Raw genomic sequence first — 18,565 nt, forward strand, 5'->3', positions numbered from 1 at the left:
GCATCAGCTGCATTCTAGTTCGAAAATGATGTTGACATGAAAAACAGTGTGAGTGAGTTCAGCTAAAGTGGGTGGATTTCCAAAGTGATTCGCACCAAAGCCTACTTCTGGTAAGATACAATGTGGCCTTTGAACCTTTATTTAGGCCAGACTGACTTGGGACCGATTTGATGATTCATCGATAGAGCTTTGACAACGGTGGAACAAATGGGATCCTTCCACCACGACATTTAGAACTCACAATTTATTGTGCTTTCTAGTACTCGTATATTCAAGAGAAATATGAATGTGGAGTTAAAAAATATTCTTATAATTAAGGGTCTTTCGAGTCGATGGTTGTCTTTTTTTAAAGCCCCTGCCAAATTTCAAACTATGCTTTTCCGGTGGAATGATTTTGCTTCTTTCGGGCCAATATTACCCCTTTGTTTGATGTGGTATGGCTGTAAAGGTTAGGAGCCTCAAAAGCTTTACAACACCTTCCAAGATGAGTCTGATGAAATTTGCATTTTGGAAGATCACTCCGATATTGTTGCTTGAAATTTTCAGCTCGTTCTGGGTTCAATTCTCAAAGATATATACCAAAAAATGATTTCGAGTGCAATAATGATCATGTTTGATATTTTTAACGACTCTCAAGAATTTGTGTCAGGGTCTTTTTAGCTTGTTATTGTCTGTTTTTTAAATCTATTGTTAGATTCGCAGACCTGCTGGTTAGAGAGGTCGCTTCCTTAAAACTGGAATACGAAGAATGCGAACTAGACAGTTTACATTTCGTTATCAAACTATTCAGCGATCAGATTTCAGTTGAAGTCGTTCAAAAGGGGTAATGACGATCCTATGATAGTGGATTTGCTTGTAAATGAACTTTCGTCTACTTCAGAACCTAGACAATTTGTATGAGGAATGAGTGAAAAATGTCAATTATTCTTTCATGAAGCAAAATGTGAAGACATGTATCTGAATAATTAGAGAGAAAAGGCACTGATTGACTAGAAGGAAGTCAAAATTAGAGTACTGCTATGAAGTTTGTTAGAGAAACGTCAGAATATCAAACGAGCTCGATGACGGTACTGATCATCTCTAGTAGTGTTGACTAGTATTAGGCATACAATATAAGGTAAACTATAGTGAAGGATTAAATCGTTACTTGATGGAAAGGAATGAAATTGTTATGGCTTTACTGTTACTTTTCCTAAAACTGAAATAGCCAATAACTCAGGACTATTACCTCACCATGGTCATATTTTGCAACACATCTCGCAAAGAGAATAGGTATTTTGCCCCCAAAAATCTAATGTAGTTAGATGAAAAGCGACCCAAAGAGCAAATATTTACTAAATGACAATCCCTCTGAAATAAACGAAAATGAAAAGCAAAGCCTCCCTGAGAGTAACTTGTGCTGTAAGTCATGGGAATATCGACAGTTGAAACATTTGATGCAATAAACTCCAGCCAAATGAATCATTTCCTACCAAAATGCAGACCTCGTTGTGATTAAGGTCGTTTAGTCCAATTGAGGAGATGTAAATTATGCGACATTGCAAAATACAAGAGTCGAATCCACAAAAGCTTTCACAATTACTTAGAGTAAGCATAAATTTATGCTTGATCTGTCCTCTTTTTTGGCTCTTTTTGGCTCTTTTTGGCTCTTTTTTGACTTTTTTGGCTCTTTTATCCGTCCTCTTATCCGAGGTTTGATCATAAACAATAAACAATAAACAATGTACGTACGTCCCTCAGGCTGCTCTCAAGATGGTCACGATTAACCGATAGATTTATTTCTGCCGAAATGTTGCTCCTTCCCAATTAATCAAATCATTGCTGCCTAGAGCTAGAATAATATCTGAATATACAGGGTGTTCCAAAATTAAGTTCCCATTTTGAATTTAGATGTTTTCGGTTGAAGCTATTTGATGAATTTTTTTATCAATATACTTGCGTCAAACTAATGGAACGTAGTGTCTGGATTGGGCACCTTTTGCATCTAAGATTATATTTTAGCCAGAACACCTAATAATTTGAGGCGATAGGTGTGGGAGCTTGTGTGATGTCTAGACCTGTTAGGTAAAATTATATGTGAGGTCAAAGCCGAATCTATTGGTCCCTTGGAAGCCGATTGGAACGTTCTCTGTTTTATATGAAAAGCCCACAGTCTGACAAATCGGCAAAAATTATCTCCAACGCAAAACCTGAAATAATCCTTCACAAGGAGCCAGTTACCTTGGAGCTTTTAATCAATCTAAATCCTTGACAGAGAAATGTCAAAAATAGCTAAGACATATTCCTGAAGGGTCATGCAAAAGTATGTTCAATTGCATAAACAGTAAAAAGGTGTAAGTTACAAGGTGAATAAATACTTAGTCTCACCCATATAGACTATCTTGACAATTTGAGTGCGGATAAAAGAAGACGAACTCAATTTCGGGACTCCTTGTGTGCAAACTATAGGGGATGTCAAATGAAGGAAATTTAAGGAAAAATGTGGTCCGGCACCCTCATTTTGGGCATTTTGGGGAGAGAGAACTAGGACAAACATCACTGTCAACTCGCACTATCCGCCCATTGAATTTTCAATAATTGATTTGCACCGAAGGAGATAGGCCCTAAACAGAATGGCTTATTTCCAAAGCCAGGCTACCCGTAAGAATGAAGTGCCGTGTTAGATTATTAAACAAACTTCTTGTGATATTCAACCAACGAAAACAGACTATTAGCTCAATGTATTTCGTTGAATATCAATTGTGCATAGAAGTTTGGAGGATTTTATATAATATTGTGGCACACTTGGGATTATAATCCATCCTATTTTTGCAATGTAAAGGCTATTTCATCTTCGACTCTGCACCATTTCTTTGTAAAAAAATGCTTGTGGCCCCAAATACTTTTCAATTTTGCTAGTATTAATATGATTAATATCTCAATTGTTGACCACGATGACGAACAATTCATTGACGCTTTCCTTATTACTAGACCTCGAAAAAAAAGGTGCCCTTTTTAGCCGAAATATTTTTGTAAAGTTGGGAAAAATGTTAAAAGAAGTTGAGAAAACACGAAAAGAAGTTGTCAAAACTTGAAAACAAGTTGTGGAAATGTGCAAAAAAAGGTGAATTATGCCAAAAACAAGTTGAAATAATGCAAAAAAATACAATCAGGAAAAGGTCGCTTTAGCCTCTTTGCTGCATATTTACCTTTTACAACTCCCGGGTTGGCAGAGTCCAAGTGACTAAGGAATTAACTCACACCAATGGTATACGGTCCCATAACACCTTTAGCGGGAGTGGCTTTACTCTACCTTGAACTCTAGCGAGAGAAAACGATCTCAGTCTGCACCAAAGGAGACTATTGAGTTACTAAATGGAACGAATGAGGGTTCAAATCCAGCATTATATCTTAATAAAGTCCTTCAAAATCAACTTACCCCTCCCATGAATCTGTTGCAACTAATAACCTCCAATCATTTTGGGCAGCCAGAACAATTGGCAACAATGCAGCGTCATGCTGTTGGGCTTGAAGGAACATTAGGATGTACAAACTTGAAGAAAGATGATCCAATATGAAATAAGCCTTTTGACTTAATAAAAATAATTAGTATTTTCTAATATCAGCTTCCTAAGAGAAAATAGATTTGATACGTATTTCTGGTCAAATCTTTCTGTTTTTACGATATCCGACAACAAGCTCTATGACTGTGACTGCCATAGTTCTTTTCATTCTCCCTTCCCTCCTCTGTTCCGTTATTGTTCCGTTAGTAATCCCTTGATAAAGTCTGGCATCTTCGAGCGTATACCCTATGCGGCATATTTAACCATACACTTGTTTTTCGTCTCAAAAAATCATCAAGAACTAGTTCGGGGACAACTTTACACAAATATTTACTAAATAGGAAATCGTTGGCTGTTTCGAAATGACTTTGTCATTCAATATGGCCGCCTTCGGCCTTGATGACGGCCTCTAACCTCCTTCGGAAGCTGTTGCACACGGTACAGACGTAGTCCTCATCCAAGTTGTCCCACGCGACTTTGATGGCGGACTTAAGTGAGGTAGTTGACCCATGGGGCTTGTGACAGGCCTCTCTCTTGACTTGTGCCTAGATGGAGAAGTCCAACAGGTTCAAGTAGGGAGAGTTAGGAGGCCAAAACTCCTTGGCCTAGAAAGACTCCAGGTTGGCCTTCAGGAATGCCTGGGGTTTGTTGCTCGTGTGGCAAGGGGCACCGTCTTGCAGGAGTATATATGGGGTGTCCCTATACTCTTTGTTTATCCATGGGATCACCTGGTCCCTCAAGAGGTGGATGTAGACCTCAGAGTTGATTTTGTCTCCCTCTGGGATGAATATGGGGGGACATTTCTTCCTGTCTGAGCCAAACACCCCAAGCTCCATCACGGAGGCCGCGTGCTTGGTCTTAAAAGTGAATTTGACGTGATTGGCAACTTCATCCACGGCTAAGGTTGAAATATATCAGTCAAATCAGCTGTTGCTCACGTGATCGACCCTGAACAACTTTTCATCCGAGAAGAGAATGACTGGCGACTTGTGCTTGAGGCAGTTGAGAAGCAACTTTGATCTGAGTAATCTCTTCCCTTCCGTGGCATTGTTGATCAAGTGTTTTTTCCTCCGAGCCCTTGACTTGGCTCCAAGGTCTTCTTTGGCTGCTCTTTGGACTGTCCTCTCACTCATGTTCAATTCCTTGGCCATCCCCTCATCCTCCGGATAAGATTTCTGTCAATCTGACTTTTAATGGCTCTGACCTTGGCTTTTGTCCAAATTGTACGGTTTTGCCCTTGTCCTTTCTTCCTATCCAATGATCCAGTAGGATTCCAACCCTTATTGATGTCATAGACGGCCTTCTGCGTGATTCCAAGGGCCTTCAAAATTTTGGTTGGCATAGCCAGGCGCGACGTCATTTCGACAACCGCTTTTCTTTTGCCATCCATTTTTTAGGACAAAAAAAATAGAGGAAAAGTCAACAACAAATCGCAAACTATTGTTTCAAGGATGACGCAGCCTCATTTTTGAGATGTTTTGTTGATTGGTTTAAAAGTTATGACCTATTTTTTACGTGCATAGTTAAATACGCCGCATAGGGTAGGGACTGCGAGGTAGGAGTTAAACAAACCTTAGCGGCCAAAAACGGGAAAGGAGCGTTAGTAGGTAGAACCATGACTTTTTTGCTTCATTCATAACTTTTGAAATCATGTGAAGACAGATACAAACAAAAATGATTAAACTTGGGGCGTTTTTTTGATGCAATCCTGAACTTAGATTGTGAATGAAAGAGACCTTTGATGTAGTTTAAGTTAGCATTGCATTTATCTAAATCTTGGCTACGTTTTTTTAGCAAGATAAAGTAATTGAAAGTGCAAAAAATGAAAACCAATCATTTTCTGACTAGTCTTCAAAAATTTTTATAAAAGAGTGTTGATAGTTCTTGGCATCTGAAATTTAAACCTTTGCGAGGAGGGTGCATTTTCAGAAGTTGCAATATTGGCTTTAGTAAAGTTTGCAACACCCAATTTGAGATTTTGTGACACAAGTACACTAAAATAAAAGTGCAAAGAAAATAATCCAATTAGTACACCCTCTTTTCAACACAACTCGCCATTTAACTTCAATAAGTTATTGATAGTTGACAAATTCATTAGATAAAGACAGGCTTGCTAGGGTACAGTATTGGTAGAGCATCCGCTTTCCAATTTGCGAATCCTGGTTTGATCCCAGGCTTGCCAAGTCCAATTTTTGTTTGCAGTATTTAAATTACAACATGAGTTGCTGCTTTAACAACTTACATGGGTGAGCCTGCGGTCATTCCTGAGGGTGAGGTGATAATTAATGTTGGCTGTGACGAAAAAGCGGAAATATCCCTCAATTGGGACACCTAAAATCAGATGGCAGGCCGAGCGAGAGAGATTCCATCTGGCTTTGTAACAAACCAAACAGTAGATAAAGCATTAAATAAAGCATTGGAAACTTGATTATTTAGTAACACTGTTTTGGCTCAACTGAAAATTAATCATAAAAGCTCACTGGTGTACAGAGTTTAAATTTCACACTTACTTTTGATTGAAAATCAATAGCAATTTGTTTTTCATTCCTGTTTTGAAGCTCGCTGAGGACAGTCGCATTTTAGTTTGCTGCTGTTTGCAGCGTGACTTCCTCTGTTGCTCCTTGGTTGTTGTGCACGTGTAGTGCTCGTGATGTGTGTGTGTGTGTGGGTGAATGAATGGGAATTCCCATTCATTCACTCAATTAGGTATGGTTTTTCACGGCTCTATGGTAAGACGTAATTACTTTAAAACCTAATAACCTCATAAACCTCATAAACCTAATAAACCTTTAATAACCTCATTTATGTTTATGTTTAGCTTTAGCACTTTGTCTCTGATTTGTAGTGTAGGTATTATAGTTCCAAATCGTTATGTGTAGTTCTTTAGTTTGATTGTATTGGTCCTTGACAATTAGAATTTATTGTTCATCTTCCATAATCAATAAGTCCTTTATCGTTGAGGCTTTAGCTGTCTGGGTCAATCAGACCAGGGTGCTGCTTGAAGAACAGGCTCACCCAGTAGTTGAGAAGTCGATTGATTTGACCAATGTAGAGTTTGAAGTAGTATCTCCTCTTGAAATAGAGTACGAAAAGGTAGGTGTAGAGAAAACAGTCAGTCCTATTTACCGGAAGCAGCCTTGTCCTGAAGAAGGAAAAGGCTGTCAGTTTGACCACCCTAAATGGTGTCAAAACTTCTCAAGTTCGGCCTTGAGAAGTACAATGGGAAGAAGGGATGTTCAAAGGTAGATTGTCCTTTTTTTCACCCATACATGTGCCGTCAGTCCATGAGACTTAAGAAGTGCTTTAATGTACGGTGTGCCTCTGTCCACGCAGAGGGGAGACAAACGAAACAAAGGAACAGACAAGCTCAGTCTCCTAGTTATAGAGCTGACCCTATTGCTAAACCTAATCCCATCCCACCCCCTTCCTTAACCCATATAACTTCCTCCCTCCCTCTCCTCCTACCCCCCACCCTCTCTCCCAATTCCCTCCTCTTCCTTCAAATACCCAATCCACGTCTATTCTTACAAACACTCTCCTCCCTAATTTTCCTTGCCCCACCCCTATTCCCAAACAAAATACGTTCCTATTCTAATGTAGCTGCCCAACCCACTTCCCAAACCCAACCATCCCCATTAGCTCATGCTTTGCCTCCAGTAGAACGTAGCTTTGTTGATAAGAGGGATATTTTACGGTCGGAGAGGATAGTCCAAGATCTTGTGAACTTGGTCCGTCAAAAGAGAGGCCCGTAAAGGGGCTATATTTGAACGTGCATTGTCTGATTTCTAAAAAAGAAAGCACAAAAGTTAAGATCTAAGAAGAACTAATTGTTGAGAGAGATTCCATTCATCTCTACGTATAACAGAAACCTGGCTTGGGCCAGGGGTCTTAGTTGAAGATCTAACCATAGTTGGTTTCTAGAGAGAATAGCGTTCTCGACTTAGTCTTTTCCAATGACCCTGATTTGATCTAGTATGTCCATGTGACACGTAGTAATCTGTCAGATCATCATGTTCTTGAGATAGGGTCGACCATAACTCAAAAGCCGGCGTGCTTTAGAGTAAAACCGGTCAAAAAGGTCGGTCTGGCTAAGTTCAAGTTCAAAGAGGAACATTGGTCGTTGATTATAGAAAGATTAGAGGAACTTGACCTAATTTCAATTCTGAAACAGGAATCGTCCATAGATGCAGCCATTGACAAATTAGTTTCAGTTTTTAAGGAAGTTTGCTCCAGTTTAGCAATCTCTGAATGTGTTCCGAAAAGTGGCACACGGACAAAAATTCCAAAATATGAGAAGACTTCGTGCAAAAAGAGTTGCAAGCTAGCAAAAAGGCTGAAGAGCACTTCGAATCCAGTAATTGTGAGTAGTCTCCAAAACAAGTTGGACGTAGTTCAGGGTAAGATTAAGGCCTCCATCGAATATGATCACTTACCAACTGAGAGTAAGGTGGTTCAGGAGGTCAGGTCGAATCCGAAGGCATTTTTCTCTTATGCGAACTCTAAGAGAAAAATAAAACACTCTGTTGGGCCTTTTGAGGTTGATGGGGTAGCCATTAACAATGTAGAGACTATGGCTAACATGCTTGGAGATCAGTTCTCCAGGGGGTTTCAACCCCAATGAGTTCAGAAGCAACAGCTCATTACCTTGAAGATGATGAGTCTGTTGAGATTGACATGGTTAGTCAAGTTGAGCGTTTAAATGATCTTGCAGTCACAGATCAAGACGCTTTTGAGGCCATCAGGGACTTGAGGCTTTCAAGTTCTCCTGGTCTTGATATTGTGACATCTCAGTTTCTGATGAGAAGCTCACTGTTTCTTGCTCCTGTTTTCTCGTACTTGATGCGTTGCATCTTGTATCAGGTTTCCATCTTCACTAAAATTAGCTCACGTTGTTCCATATTTTAAAAGGGGAGATAAGTCGCTCCCCGGTAACAATAGGCCGATTTCTCTTACTTCGAATATTGCAAAGATGTTTGAGAAGATCATGAAGTCCAAACTTGTTGAATTTCTTGAGGTCAATGAAGTCCTTCCTTCTTTGCCAGCACGGGATCCGAGCACATTTCGGCACGGTTACCCAACTGATTGAGCATTTAGAGCAGGTCATTGAGGGACTGGAAAGGCATGAGTCAGTTGATGTTGTCTATCTTGATTTTGCCAAGTTTTTTGATAAAGTCTCTTTTGTTGAAGAGACTTCATGACATTGGGATCCAAGGCAAGGTTCTCAATTGGTTAAAAAGTTTCATTTCTGGTAGGAAGCAATTGGTGAAGGTTGAGGGATCCCTTAGTGACATACATGATGTCAAGTCAGGTGTTCCCCAGGGTTCCATCTTGGGGCATCTCCTGTTTATAATATTCGTTGCCGTGCTTCAAAAGCTTAGTATTACTGCCAGTCTCTCTTCTTATGCTGACGATACAAAGTTAGTTTCTGGTAGAATGGCCAAGATTCCAATAGCCTTGCAAAGGACTTAGATCGAATCTACTCTTGGGTAACTGAGAGTAATATGGCCCTGAACGGAATGAAATTCCGCTCAATGACATTTGGGTCAATGACATTTGGGTCAACTCCTTTAAATACTCCACTCGTAGATAATGGAGGTAAAGATATTGAGCAGGCCTCATCTAAGAAAGATTTAGGTGTAGTCCTCCAAAATAATGGAAAGTTCGATGAGCATATCCAGTTGAAGGTGGGTAAAGCTTTTCAAATATGTGGTTGGATATATCGCACGTTTAAGTCCAGAGACAGCATCACGATGCTAACTAACTCTGCTCATGTCTATTGTCCAGCCGCATCTTGAATATGCTTCACCCATTTGGGCTCCAATGAGTTCAACAGGTTTTCAAAAGGGCGAACAAGACCAAATATGTTTTAACAGGAACATTGAAGGCATGAGGAAGTTCTCATATTGGGAAAGGCTAAAAAGTCTGGGCCTGTACAGTGTTCAGAGGAAGTACGAAAGGTATCTGATACTGAACGTTTTCAAAAGCATCCATGAGCTTTGTCCCAACCCAGGATTTAGTGTCAATTCTTGTGACCGTAGAAGCTTAATGTGCGTTTTGAGAGCACCTTCAAGCTCTCAAGAATCCAGGCTAGTTCGAACAATTAAGTCTTCTTTCTTTTACTCCTTCATTGTTTAATTTGCTTCACTCTAATATTTGTAGGGAATATATAGGCCTTGTTGATCCGGTTGCATATTTCAAGTCAGACTTGGACAAATTTTTAGATAGCATTCCAGATCAACCCTACATTCAAGGAAAGCTCGGTCTGCCAACTCAAATTCGTTGGTAGACCAAATATCATAGAAAGATTGTAGGCAATAAATAGACGAATTATAATCTTTCACTACAAACGTTAGCAGAGGTAAGCAGAGGGTTTACTGACGCTGCCTTTCCTTTTTTGCCGCGAGATGTCTCATTATGAAACAAGCAGTTCCTATTCTCTCGTTTCTACTTTGTTTGTCCTCACCTACGCACACGAACTAGAGGGCGCTTTCTCTGCTCAATGAAAAAGACTATTTGATGAGGGGGTCACAGTTTGGGAATGATTCCACCACATACCATGTAATGACTAGCGATGGAGATCAAATAAATAATCACGGGAGGTTGCTGCTAGGGCTACCAATTTACATTTTCACTGGCATGTGGCATCACTAGCGGAACATTGGAAACCCGTTAGTTAATCACAAAAAGTAACCCTGATTTTTCTTCGATCAAACCAGGGTTGCCTTTGGTCAAACCTAACCTTTTACGTTACGTTGGAAACGGTTGGTCCTTTGACTTTCCTAGCTTTCTAGCAATCCTGATTTTGAAAATTTATTTGATCCCATCACAAATAATGAGTAGACCTCGCATAACGCGGGGAAAATGCTAACACCTGCCTTCATCAGCCAGAACATAAATCCAATTTGGAAATGGGCAGTTTTGGCGTGTGGGACTAGTTTGGGTCGTAACATTTTCATTGCTGTTTTAGCACTACTATGGCCTGAATCATGGGTAGTGCGTCAGAATAATTGGGCCCAGAGCGATTTAGGACAAAATAATTGGCGCAAAATAATCGACGACTTCACAATTGACGGACACAAGAATTGGCGATGAAATACTTAAACGCCCAAAATCATTGACGACCAATTAACTGGAACGGATTTTATTGACATGTTGACATAACAACTTTCATTTGTGGAATGATGTATTTCATTACTTCAAGAAAAGGCGGTACAAAGTTAATCCGTGTTGGTTACTCTTTGAACGGTAGAAATCAGCATGGGTCACATTGGAGATGCGTAAAAAATCTTGGTTTATTATGTGAGGGCCGAATTCGAACATCAATCTGATATCGAAAATCTGCCTTGTTATTCCCTAAATATTATTCCATCTCTCTTTGGACTAAAATAACAGAGACTTGCACGATTATTTGCGGGCGTGTCTTAAAACTTGCGTGTACCTAATCTTACATAACATGACTGACGTCCAAGGAAAAAAGGGTCTCAATGGATATGTCGTCAATGATTTTGGGCGTTCAATTATCATGTCGCCAAATCTTGTGTCCGTCAATTATTTTGCGGCAAAAAGCAAGTAACGGACCAAACTAGTCCTAAGAGCCGTAAGCAAGCCAAATGACCTTTTTGTCGCTGGCGGTAAGAAGATAATCAATAGAATCACCGAAACTTTCAAAATCATCCGGGTTTTTTAAGTTCAAAGTATGCCAGCAAATACCGCATGACACCGTTTTGCTCAAGATTTTTGAAGCTTTCACGGTTCGTTTTAACCCCTTTTCCTTGCTGATTGGCCCCTTAATTCCATGCGGTTCCTTTATACAGCACAAGCAATTTCACGTTTTTAAAAAAATGATGCCAAAGATTGGATAAATCGTAGTTGACTCACTCAAAAATGAAATTCTGTAAGCATTGTGCTGATGTTCAGGACTTCAAGGTGCGCACATGCTTCGCATTATTTTCTGCTTTGTATTTGGATGGCCAAGGTTAACCCCCAAAAGGTTTAAAGAAATCAAGACATCACCTCACTCAAATGCAATTCTAAGAGACAGGGTTGAATCTCAGCAATGAGATCAGCGTATCCTCTGTGGGTGAGGACGAGTATCTAAATATTTTTTAATGGAGCCTTGATCAGGAGACCTTTCCCAAGCTAGGAAACTGGGCCAAGAACCCGACTTCGGTCGCTCCCTGAAAGTCTACTTCCGACGACAGGATTTGAACACACGCCGCGTGGTGCTACGATTGCTGCATTGAACGCTCTTTTACTTAGACCGTCTGGCCTTTTGAGCTTAATCTCTGAAATTCCGTTTCAATCCATTAAATAGCCTACTTATACTTTTTCGTTCTTCACCGCAGTTTAATATTTCGATGAGGTAATAGATAGCTGGTTGGTTGGGTTATTAGTAGCGTTCTCAAACTTACGCCAAAAACATTGATTTGCATCCTGAACCTGTATTTGCATCATTTGCATCTTTGGTCCGTTTTCACATTTTTTTATGCATTTTAAGCTTCTTTTGACTGATTTTGTTCGGACTTGTATTTTCACTATTTTGATGAGAAATCGGCACCCTTGACGTTAGTCTGCACAATTAAGGGCCTCGCCCGCCATCTCTATCCTAGGACACAAACAATTGTACAACACACTGGAAACATTGAATGAACATATTTTATCAAACAAATCCCCATTAACAGCAACCCACCAAGCACTTTCAATGAAATGACATTGGCTGAAGTCGATTTCAAATAAAAACGGACAAGTCAAAGTTGTTGTTTAGACAACACCTGTGATTGTTACGGAAGTTTAGTCTTAGATTACTCTTCAAATGCTGATCCATTGAGATCAGAGCATATTGTTATTAGAATACATGTGTCCAGCTTAAAAAATTGCATAAAATGCCTTAGTCTGCCAAAAGAATATAAAGCATCTCTGAAGTTTATTTGCATCTTTATTTGCATCCTGGGCTGGTTTTTTTTGCATCTGTATTTGCATCTTTTTTTACCCATAATTTTGAGAACCTTAGTTATGAGGGCTACTCTTTCTTTGCATACGGGGTACTCGGAAATGATATCAATGTTTAATTGACCATTCAAAGACGAAGTTCAATATAAAAGGCAATTCATACTAAAAAGGTGAATTAAAAACATATAAAGAAGAATTTCTGAGCCTTTCACTCGACAATGCCTTAATTTGTGACCACCTCCGCAGCCTTTAAACTATGACGACGTCGATTGCAGGCGACACAAAAGGGTAGCTCTTTACTGTAATGCACACTCAGCACTCACTTGCTATGGATGCTTTACTTTCCCACACAGAGGCAGATAATGATTTGTTTGTACCGTGACAAATGGGGACTATACAGATATTTACGCGAGACATTTTGAATTAACACAATGATCGATTTCAATTGTAGTTGAGAAAATGCCGCCTTTTCCCGCTCCCCCTGTAGTCTGCGTTTAGCATTAACTTATGCTTTCTTGCTACTCTGATACAAAAAAGTTTCTTTTCACTGAAGACAAGATATCAAGCATCCATTCTTAACACCAATCTATGCAGTTTTCCCGGGCATTAAATTACACCGGCATTATCTTAAAAATGGTGGTAATCCATCAATCTATGTTATTCATTGTTTGACTGCTCTTGGTAATCTGATTCCAGCTGGAAAATTTTGATGGAAAATGGTTTGTATTCAAATCCCTCTCTTGAAGGTGAATGGTGAGAAACGAGCCACAAAATGGAGTTAGGATGTGTTTTGAACATGTTCGTGAGAGTACTAAAAGCCAGACGATTTGCTGCTTTTAGTTAATCATATTTTCAGTTCGTAAAACTAAGCTCCTTTCTGTGAAAAATATTGTAATATGATACATTGTAAAAAAGAACATACAATCGATTTAATGTTCGAAACACTTCTTTTTGGATGTGGCAATTAGTCACGATCAGACTTCCAACAGAAAATGTTGAGAGTCAAAATAATGTTTTAATCAAACCCCGGTCACCACGAAACTCCTCTCTGATGGTCTCCAATGAACTCAGTAATGTTAATCAGTCTCGTTCATGAGCCGCAAATAGGTCCCAAGGCCCATGTTACAATACTTGGGTCAACTGTTCATACTATGATAGTATAGACAATGATGTTATAGAAGGAGCAATCACTTCTCCAACTTATCCCATTAACATGGGTCTGTTTCAATTTTCAACAATGACCCCAGGAGATTGAGTGTTGACCGTTGGAAATGGGAGAGTAGCTGAATGGACGAAGGAACGAAGGGATGAAGGGAGGGCAGGGTCTAAATATAGCCTTGTTTGTGTCGCTCCCTGACCTTGAATTGGAGGGGAAGCTCACCCTTCCCTCAAAGATTTCACTTTCACTCGAAGGGTGAGCCATACAAGCTAGGTTGCTATTCCCCATGTCAGACTCATTTCTACTATGAACATCCTATACCTGGCCTGTTATACTGAACAAATTATCGGCCCAAATCGGGGGTTAGGTCTAAGGCAGTTCATGGAACCGAAACTGGTTGCCAGAAGAAGGAATGCTCATTTTCCTCACGTCCTTTGCATAAGACCCTCGGTCATGCTGACTAGGCTAGCATAGCCATAGCCCCTCGCATCAAAGAGCCTCCTCAGAGCTGGCTTCTCTCTTCACATTGTACAAGTTATGCGACTTGGAGCAGCCTCATCGGCATCTCGTCTCAACACCGACTTGCATGCGTGTCTGAACACATCAGCCTACATCCAGGCCAGCCAGCCGTCCACTCAGCCAGTCAGCAGCTTGGAGCCTGTCGCATGTCTGCCTCGCCTCAACCGTCATCGTTTTGGGATCCAGATAGCCAGTCAGTTAGTTAGCCTGCCTTTACATGAGACCGAGGCTTGTTTTTTTTCCTCCATTGCCTCTTTCACTCTCATTCTGGCCATGCCGCTTCTTAGTCTATGCACGTTCTCTATGCTCCTCCGCGTGTCGGTCTCGTTGTTCGTTCGTTCGTTCCTTTCCTTCTTCCCGTTGTTAAACGGACTGAGACATGGCGAAACGGTGAATGGCTAGGCTAGCCACCCACCATAGGGGAGGACCCCGGAGGACCACAAAGACGAGGGGCTGCTAGTAGCCTGACCCCGAGTGGATATCAGCTTGCGAAGGGGCGAGGGTTTGGCTGCTTGAGATATTGCATTGACGACGAACCCGATAGTTTGTTCGTGCGTCTCATTTCAGGCAGTGTGTGACTGTGTGTGAGCAATAGCTTGGATTCCAACCCGCAGCTGTTGAGAGCCTCTGAGAGGAAGTTGGAAGTTGGTCGATCTGACCAAGAGTGAGATCATTAAAGTGACTGCGGAGAAGATGAGTTTTCTTCGGATCAAAGAGGAGCATCATGCTGAAGAATACGATATCGATGAGGAAACTGACGATCATCTGGCCGATGATCTCCATGAGGACTTTGTTGCTTGCGAAACACACGATCCTCCAGCAGAGCTACCTACTGTTGTTGATCATGAAATTGACGAAGAAGCTCAATCCCCTGGATGTTTTCCAGCAGAGTCGGTCGAGTTGGACTTGCTCCCTCGACCTGTGAATGATCTGAATTGTAAACAAGCGAGAAGCTACCTTGTGAAACTGCTCAGAGCTGCAAATAATGGAGATAATCCATCCTATGGATTACCAAACAAGTGTCCGCCATTCTGGCCCAACTATTACTGGCCTTGGGAGCGACTCACGGATGTTCACACCAAACCATCTGGGATGGTGGAACCCTTGCAATATTCGGAAATGATGAAACTCGCCATTCGAAAAGGCTATCAATATTATGGCTACGATCCGGATGCATATTTTGATGTCGAAGTAGAAGAGAGAGAAAAGGAGAGGGAGACGTTCATGGCAGGATCGGTTCGAGCCCCGTCCATACAATGGCAAATTAGCAACGAATCCGACGAGCCCCCAAGGTTGCCTCGTCCAGCAACGAAATTGAATTGCATTCAATCGAGAACTGTCTTGTCCAAATTGCTCCGATATCAATTGGGTGGAAACAACCCAAATTATGGTTCTCCGTCCACTGAGCCTCCATGGTGGCCTAATGAGTTAATCCGATGGATCGATATGGTCGACTTGAGAGGTAAACCTCCCTATTTGCCCGATAATTCTACATACACCGATGTGTTAAAACTTGCCATCAAACGGTGTTTGGAGCATTACGGATACGATCCAGAGAATCATCTCAGCCGAGAGGTTCCGCCAGCAACCTCGACGTCTTCCAAATCTGAGCAAACGGATGGAAAAGCGAAAAAAAACGTCATGTCCGTGGAGGCCCGACTTCAAGCCAGTCTTTCCAGCGATTCATCGGGCCCGCCCAGACTCGCAATGCCCATTTCCAAGATGAATTGCGGTGACATCAGAGTGGCATTAAGTCGGTTATTATGGTATCACAATAACAGCACACCACCAAGTTACGGGAACGTCTCCTCCATGCCCCAATGGTGGCCAAACACATTGATGGATTGGACCAAATTAAAGAACTTAAGGCATAAGTACGATGGACCCTTGGGTAATTCCTACACTAACTGCCTTCGAATTGCCACTAGTCGAGGATATAGCTTCTATGGATTGGATGCAGATCAATATGTGGTGGAGAGTGACGAAGCCAAAGCCAACGAGGAAAATGAAACTGCTGCTGAGACGCAAGCAACGATGACACCCATCATTCTGGCTCCAAAAGATACGGCATCATCGGAGGTACCTGCGTTTACGATCACTCCCATTCAGACTCCGAAGAGAAAGCCCATGCCCAATCTGGTGCCAATATCCTCGTTCAAAACTCCCAAACTCAACCCACACGCCCCTAGTGGTCTTAATCCAAGTCCTCGAACCAATGGAACTCAAACCAAACGAGCCTCGATCAAAATGATTTCCCCACAAAGGGAACTGAATGTGAGGAAGCAACCTTATCCTCAAGCCTTATTGAATAACCCATCGTGGTATCCACCCAAGATGAATGCAACTTCAGGTTTGGTCACAGCGGATCAAGATGTCAAGAGTCTCAAACCGTGTAAAGTACTATTGGAGCGAGGATTTGGTGGAATAAAAACCAGACAGATGAAAACTCCCAAGAGTTTGCCTCGACCAACGGTCAGAAAGCCATTGACAAAGGTGTTACAAGACGATTTGAAGCACATGCACCACACGGATTTGAAGATCGTTGGTCGAGAAGGCCACAGTGTTATGATTCACAAGAGTGTCTTGGCGGCACAGTCGCATGTTCTTTGTCAAGTCATCAAGGAACTAATTCCTTATGAGAAAGATATTGCATTATCGTTTCCAGACTTCTCCAAAGACATGTTGACACTCTTCGTTGAAGCACTCTATCACGGAAGAGTGATGATGGATTCCGAGCAGAGGCGGGAGTTTAACCAGTTCTTACCGATGTTCCATCACTATGGTTTGTTTCAATCCATGAAGGAGGATAAACTGGTCACTCCCATGATTCGTCAGCCTCCCGTGAAAATTCCCAAAAAGTCTCGGAAAAGGAAAACTTCATCGATAAGTGATCTGGCCATAATGGAACCCATAGTCCAGATAAATGAGGAACCTTTGGTCAATCCCCCCAAGAGGTCTCGAAAGAAAACGCCCTCGTCACCCTTATCCAAACATATCATGTGGCTGGATTTGGAACGAGAAGTGGCTTACGGACGGGATTCATTCATTCGGTTCTTGGTGCGAGAGAAACTGCTGAAGGGACATCTAATCTGCGAGAGTAACTATTGCAATGGTGACGTGGAACTGGTTGAAGACAATCGTTACTTTGATGGCCACGTTTGGACGTGCAAAAACGCCACGTCCACCAACAGCAGCGGTCACACCCTCAAACTTCCAGTCAGAACCGGTTCGATGCTGCCCGACCTCCCGCTAACTTTGGAGGATATCACCAAGGGGATTTTTTGTTGGCAGCACGCCTTTCCTTTGGACCAGGCTCACACTAAAAGCAAGATTTCAATGGACAATCTTAAAATCGTTTATAAAATGTGCAATGAACATTTCAACGTCGAATAAATCGTAAACAAGTGTTCTGTTATGTAATTGCAAAATATTGTCGTTTGCTTTCTTTGAACTGATAAGACTAGACTGTGAAGCTACCAGATCGGGTCTTTGGACGAGGTGATGCTTTTAACTTTTTCTTCAAGAGATAACCCCCAAAAGCATGTGAGGATCGACCATGAATATCCCACGATACAAACATGAGTTGAACTTTTAGTAGGTCAAATCTTCACGTGGAACGTAGTGCCTCAGTTGCTCTCAAAAATAGATCACTGCTCAGTGAAATGGCATTTGCTTCCGCCATTCGAAGACTTTCTCTCGTGGGACATAAGTATGGAACGTTTGATAATGAGGCTTTGGTAAGACATTCTTGTTAACATTAGATGAATACGAACTAGCACCTCCAATTCGCTACGCATATCTATTTTTTTGAGGTCGAATAATAGAGTCGTGGATGTGCTTTTATTAAATGACTTTAAAGCAATGTTTGCTAATGGGGAAGGGAAGATGACGAAGGATGCATTCCAGTTCAGGAGGTCCGGGTGCCCCGAAATCGTTAGTGCCGGCAAATAAAGAGTGTATAACTCAAACAAAACAAATGCATTAATTCAATAACGAGGTGTCTTTCATGAATTTATAAAAGCAGAGATTGATTAAATGCTGTAATATCAAGGCGAACCCTCAGTCCGCTTGTCATTACTTTTCCCTTAACACTTTATAGTCGCACTCATCTGTCTTTGATAAGTTTACGCTGGATGAAAAAGAGTTCAAAGCATATAATCTTGAACAATAGTGCGATATGACACAACCTTTCCACATTCTACTAAACCTTGTCATTGGTTTGCCTTAGATCAATACACAAACCATAGCACTGTTTGGTCAACCTGGCCGAAAAAAACCAGCTCGTTTTGAAACATGTCATTAGAAAAGGGGTCCGTCCAACCATTATCGGGACGTTTATTAGCCGCAAAAGATCGGTCGGGTTTGTGTTGTTGATTTTTCCCGGTGTTACACCTAG

At 41.3% G+C, this 18,565-nt stretch overlaps 2 protein-coding genes across 2 annotated transcripts in view; both read left to right on the forward strand.

Annotated features, from left to right (window-relative positions):
• Window positions 1-18,565, forward strand: part of LOC131882704 (kinase D-interacting substrate of 220 kDa-like) — a 27,456-nt gene continuing 8,891 nt past the window's right edge. The window contains exon 1 of the mRNA XM_059229942.1: window positions 1-110. The gene's annotated coding sequence lies outside the window, so the exon portion shown is untranslated. The remainder of the gene's footprint in view (window positions 111-18,565) is intronic.
• LOC131882706 (uncharacterized) lies at window positions 14,433-17,597 on the forward strand. The gene has a single exon (XM_059229944.1). The coding sequence runs from the start codon at window positions 14,863-14,865 to the stop codon at window positions 17,560-17,562; it is 2,700 nt and encodes an 899-aa protein (XP_059085927.1). The 5' UTR covers window positions 14,433-14,862; the 3' UTR covers window positions 17,563-17,597.

This window comes from Tigriopus californicus, chromosome 6 (assembly GCF_007210705.1).
Source record: "Tigriopus californicus strain San Diego chromosome 6, Tcal_SD_v2.1, whole genome shotgun sequence".
Taxonomy (NCBI): domain Eukaryota; kingdom Metazoa; phylum Arthropoda; class Copepoda; order Harpacticoida; family Harpacticidae; genus Tigriopus; species Tigriopus californicus.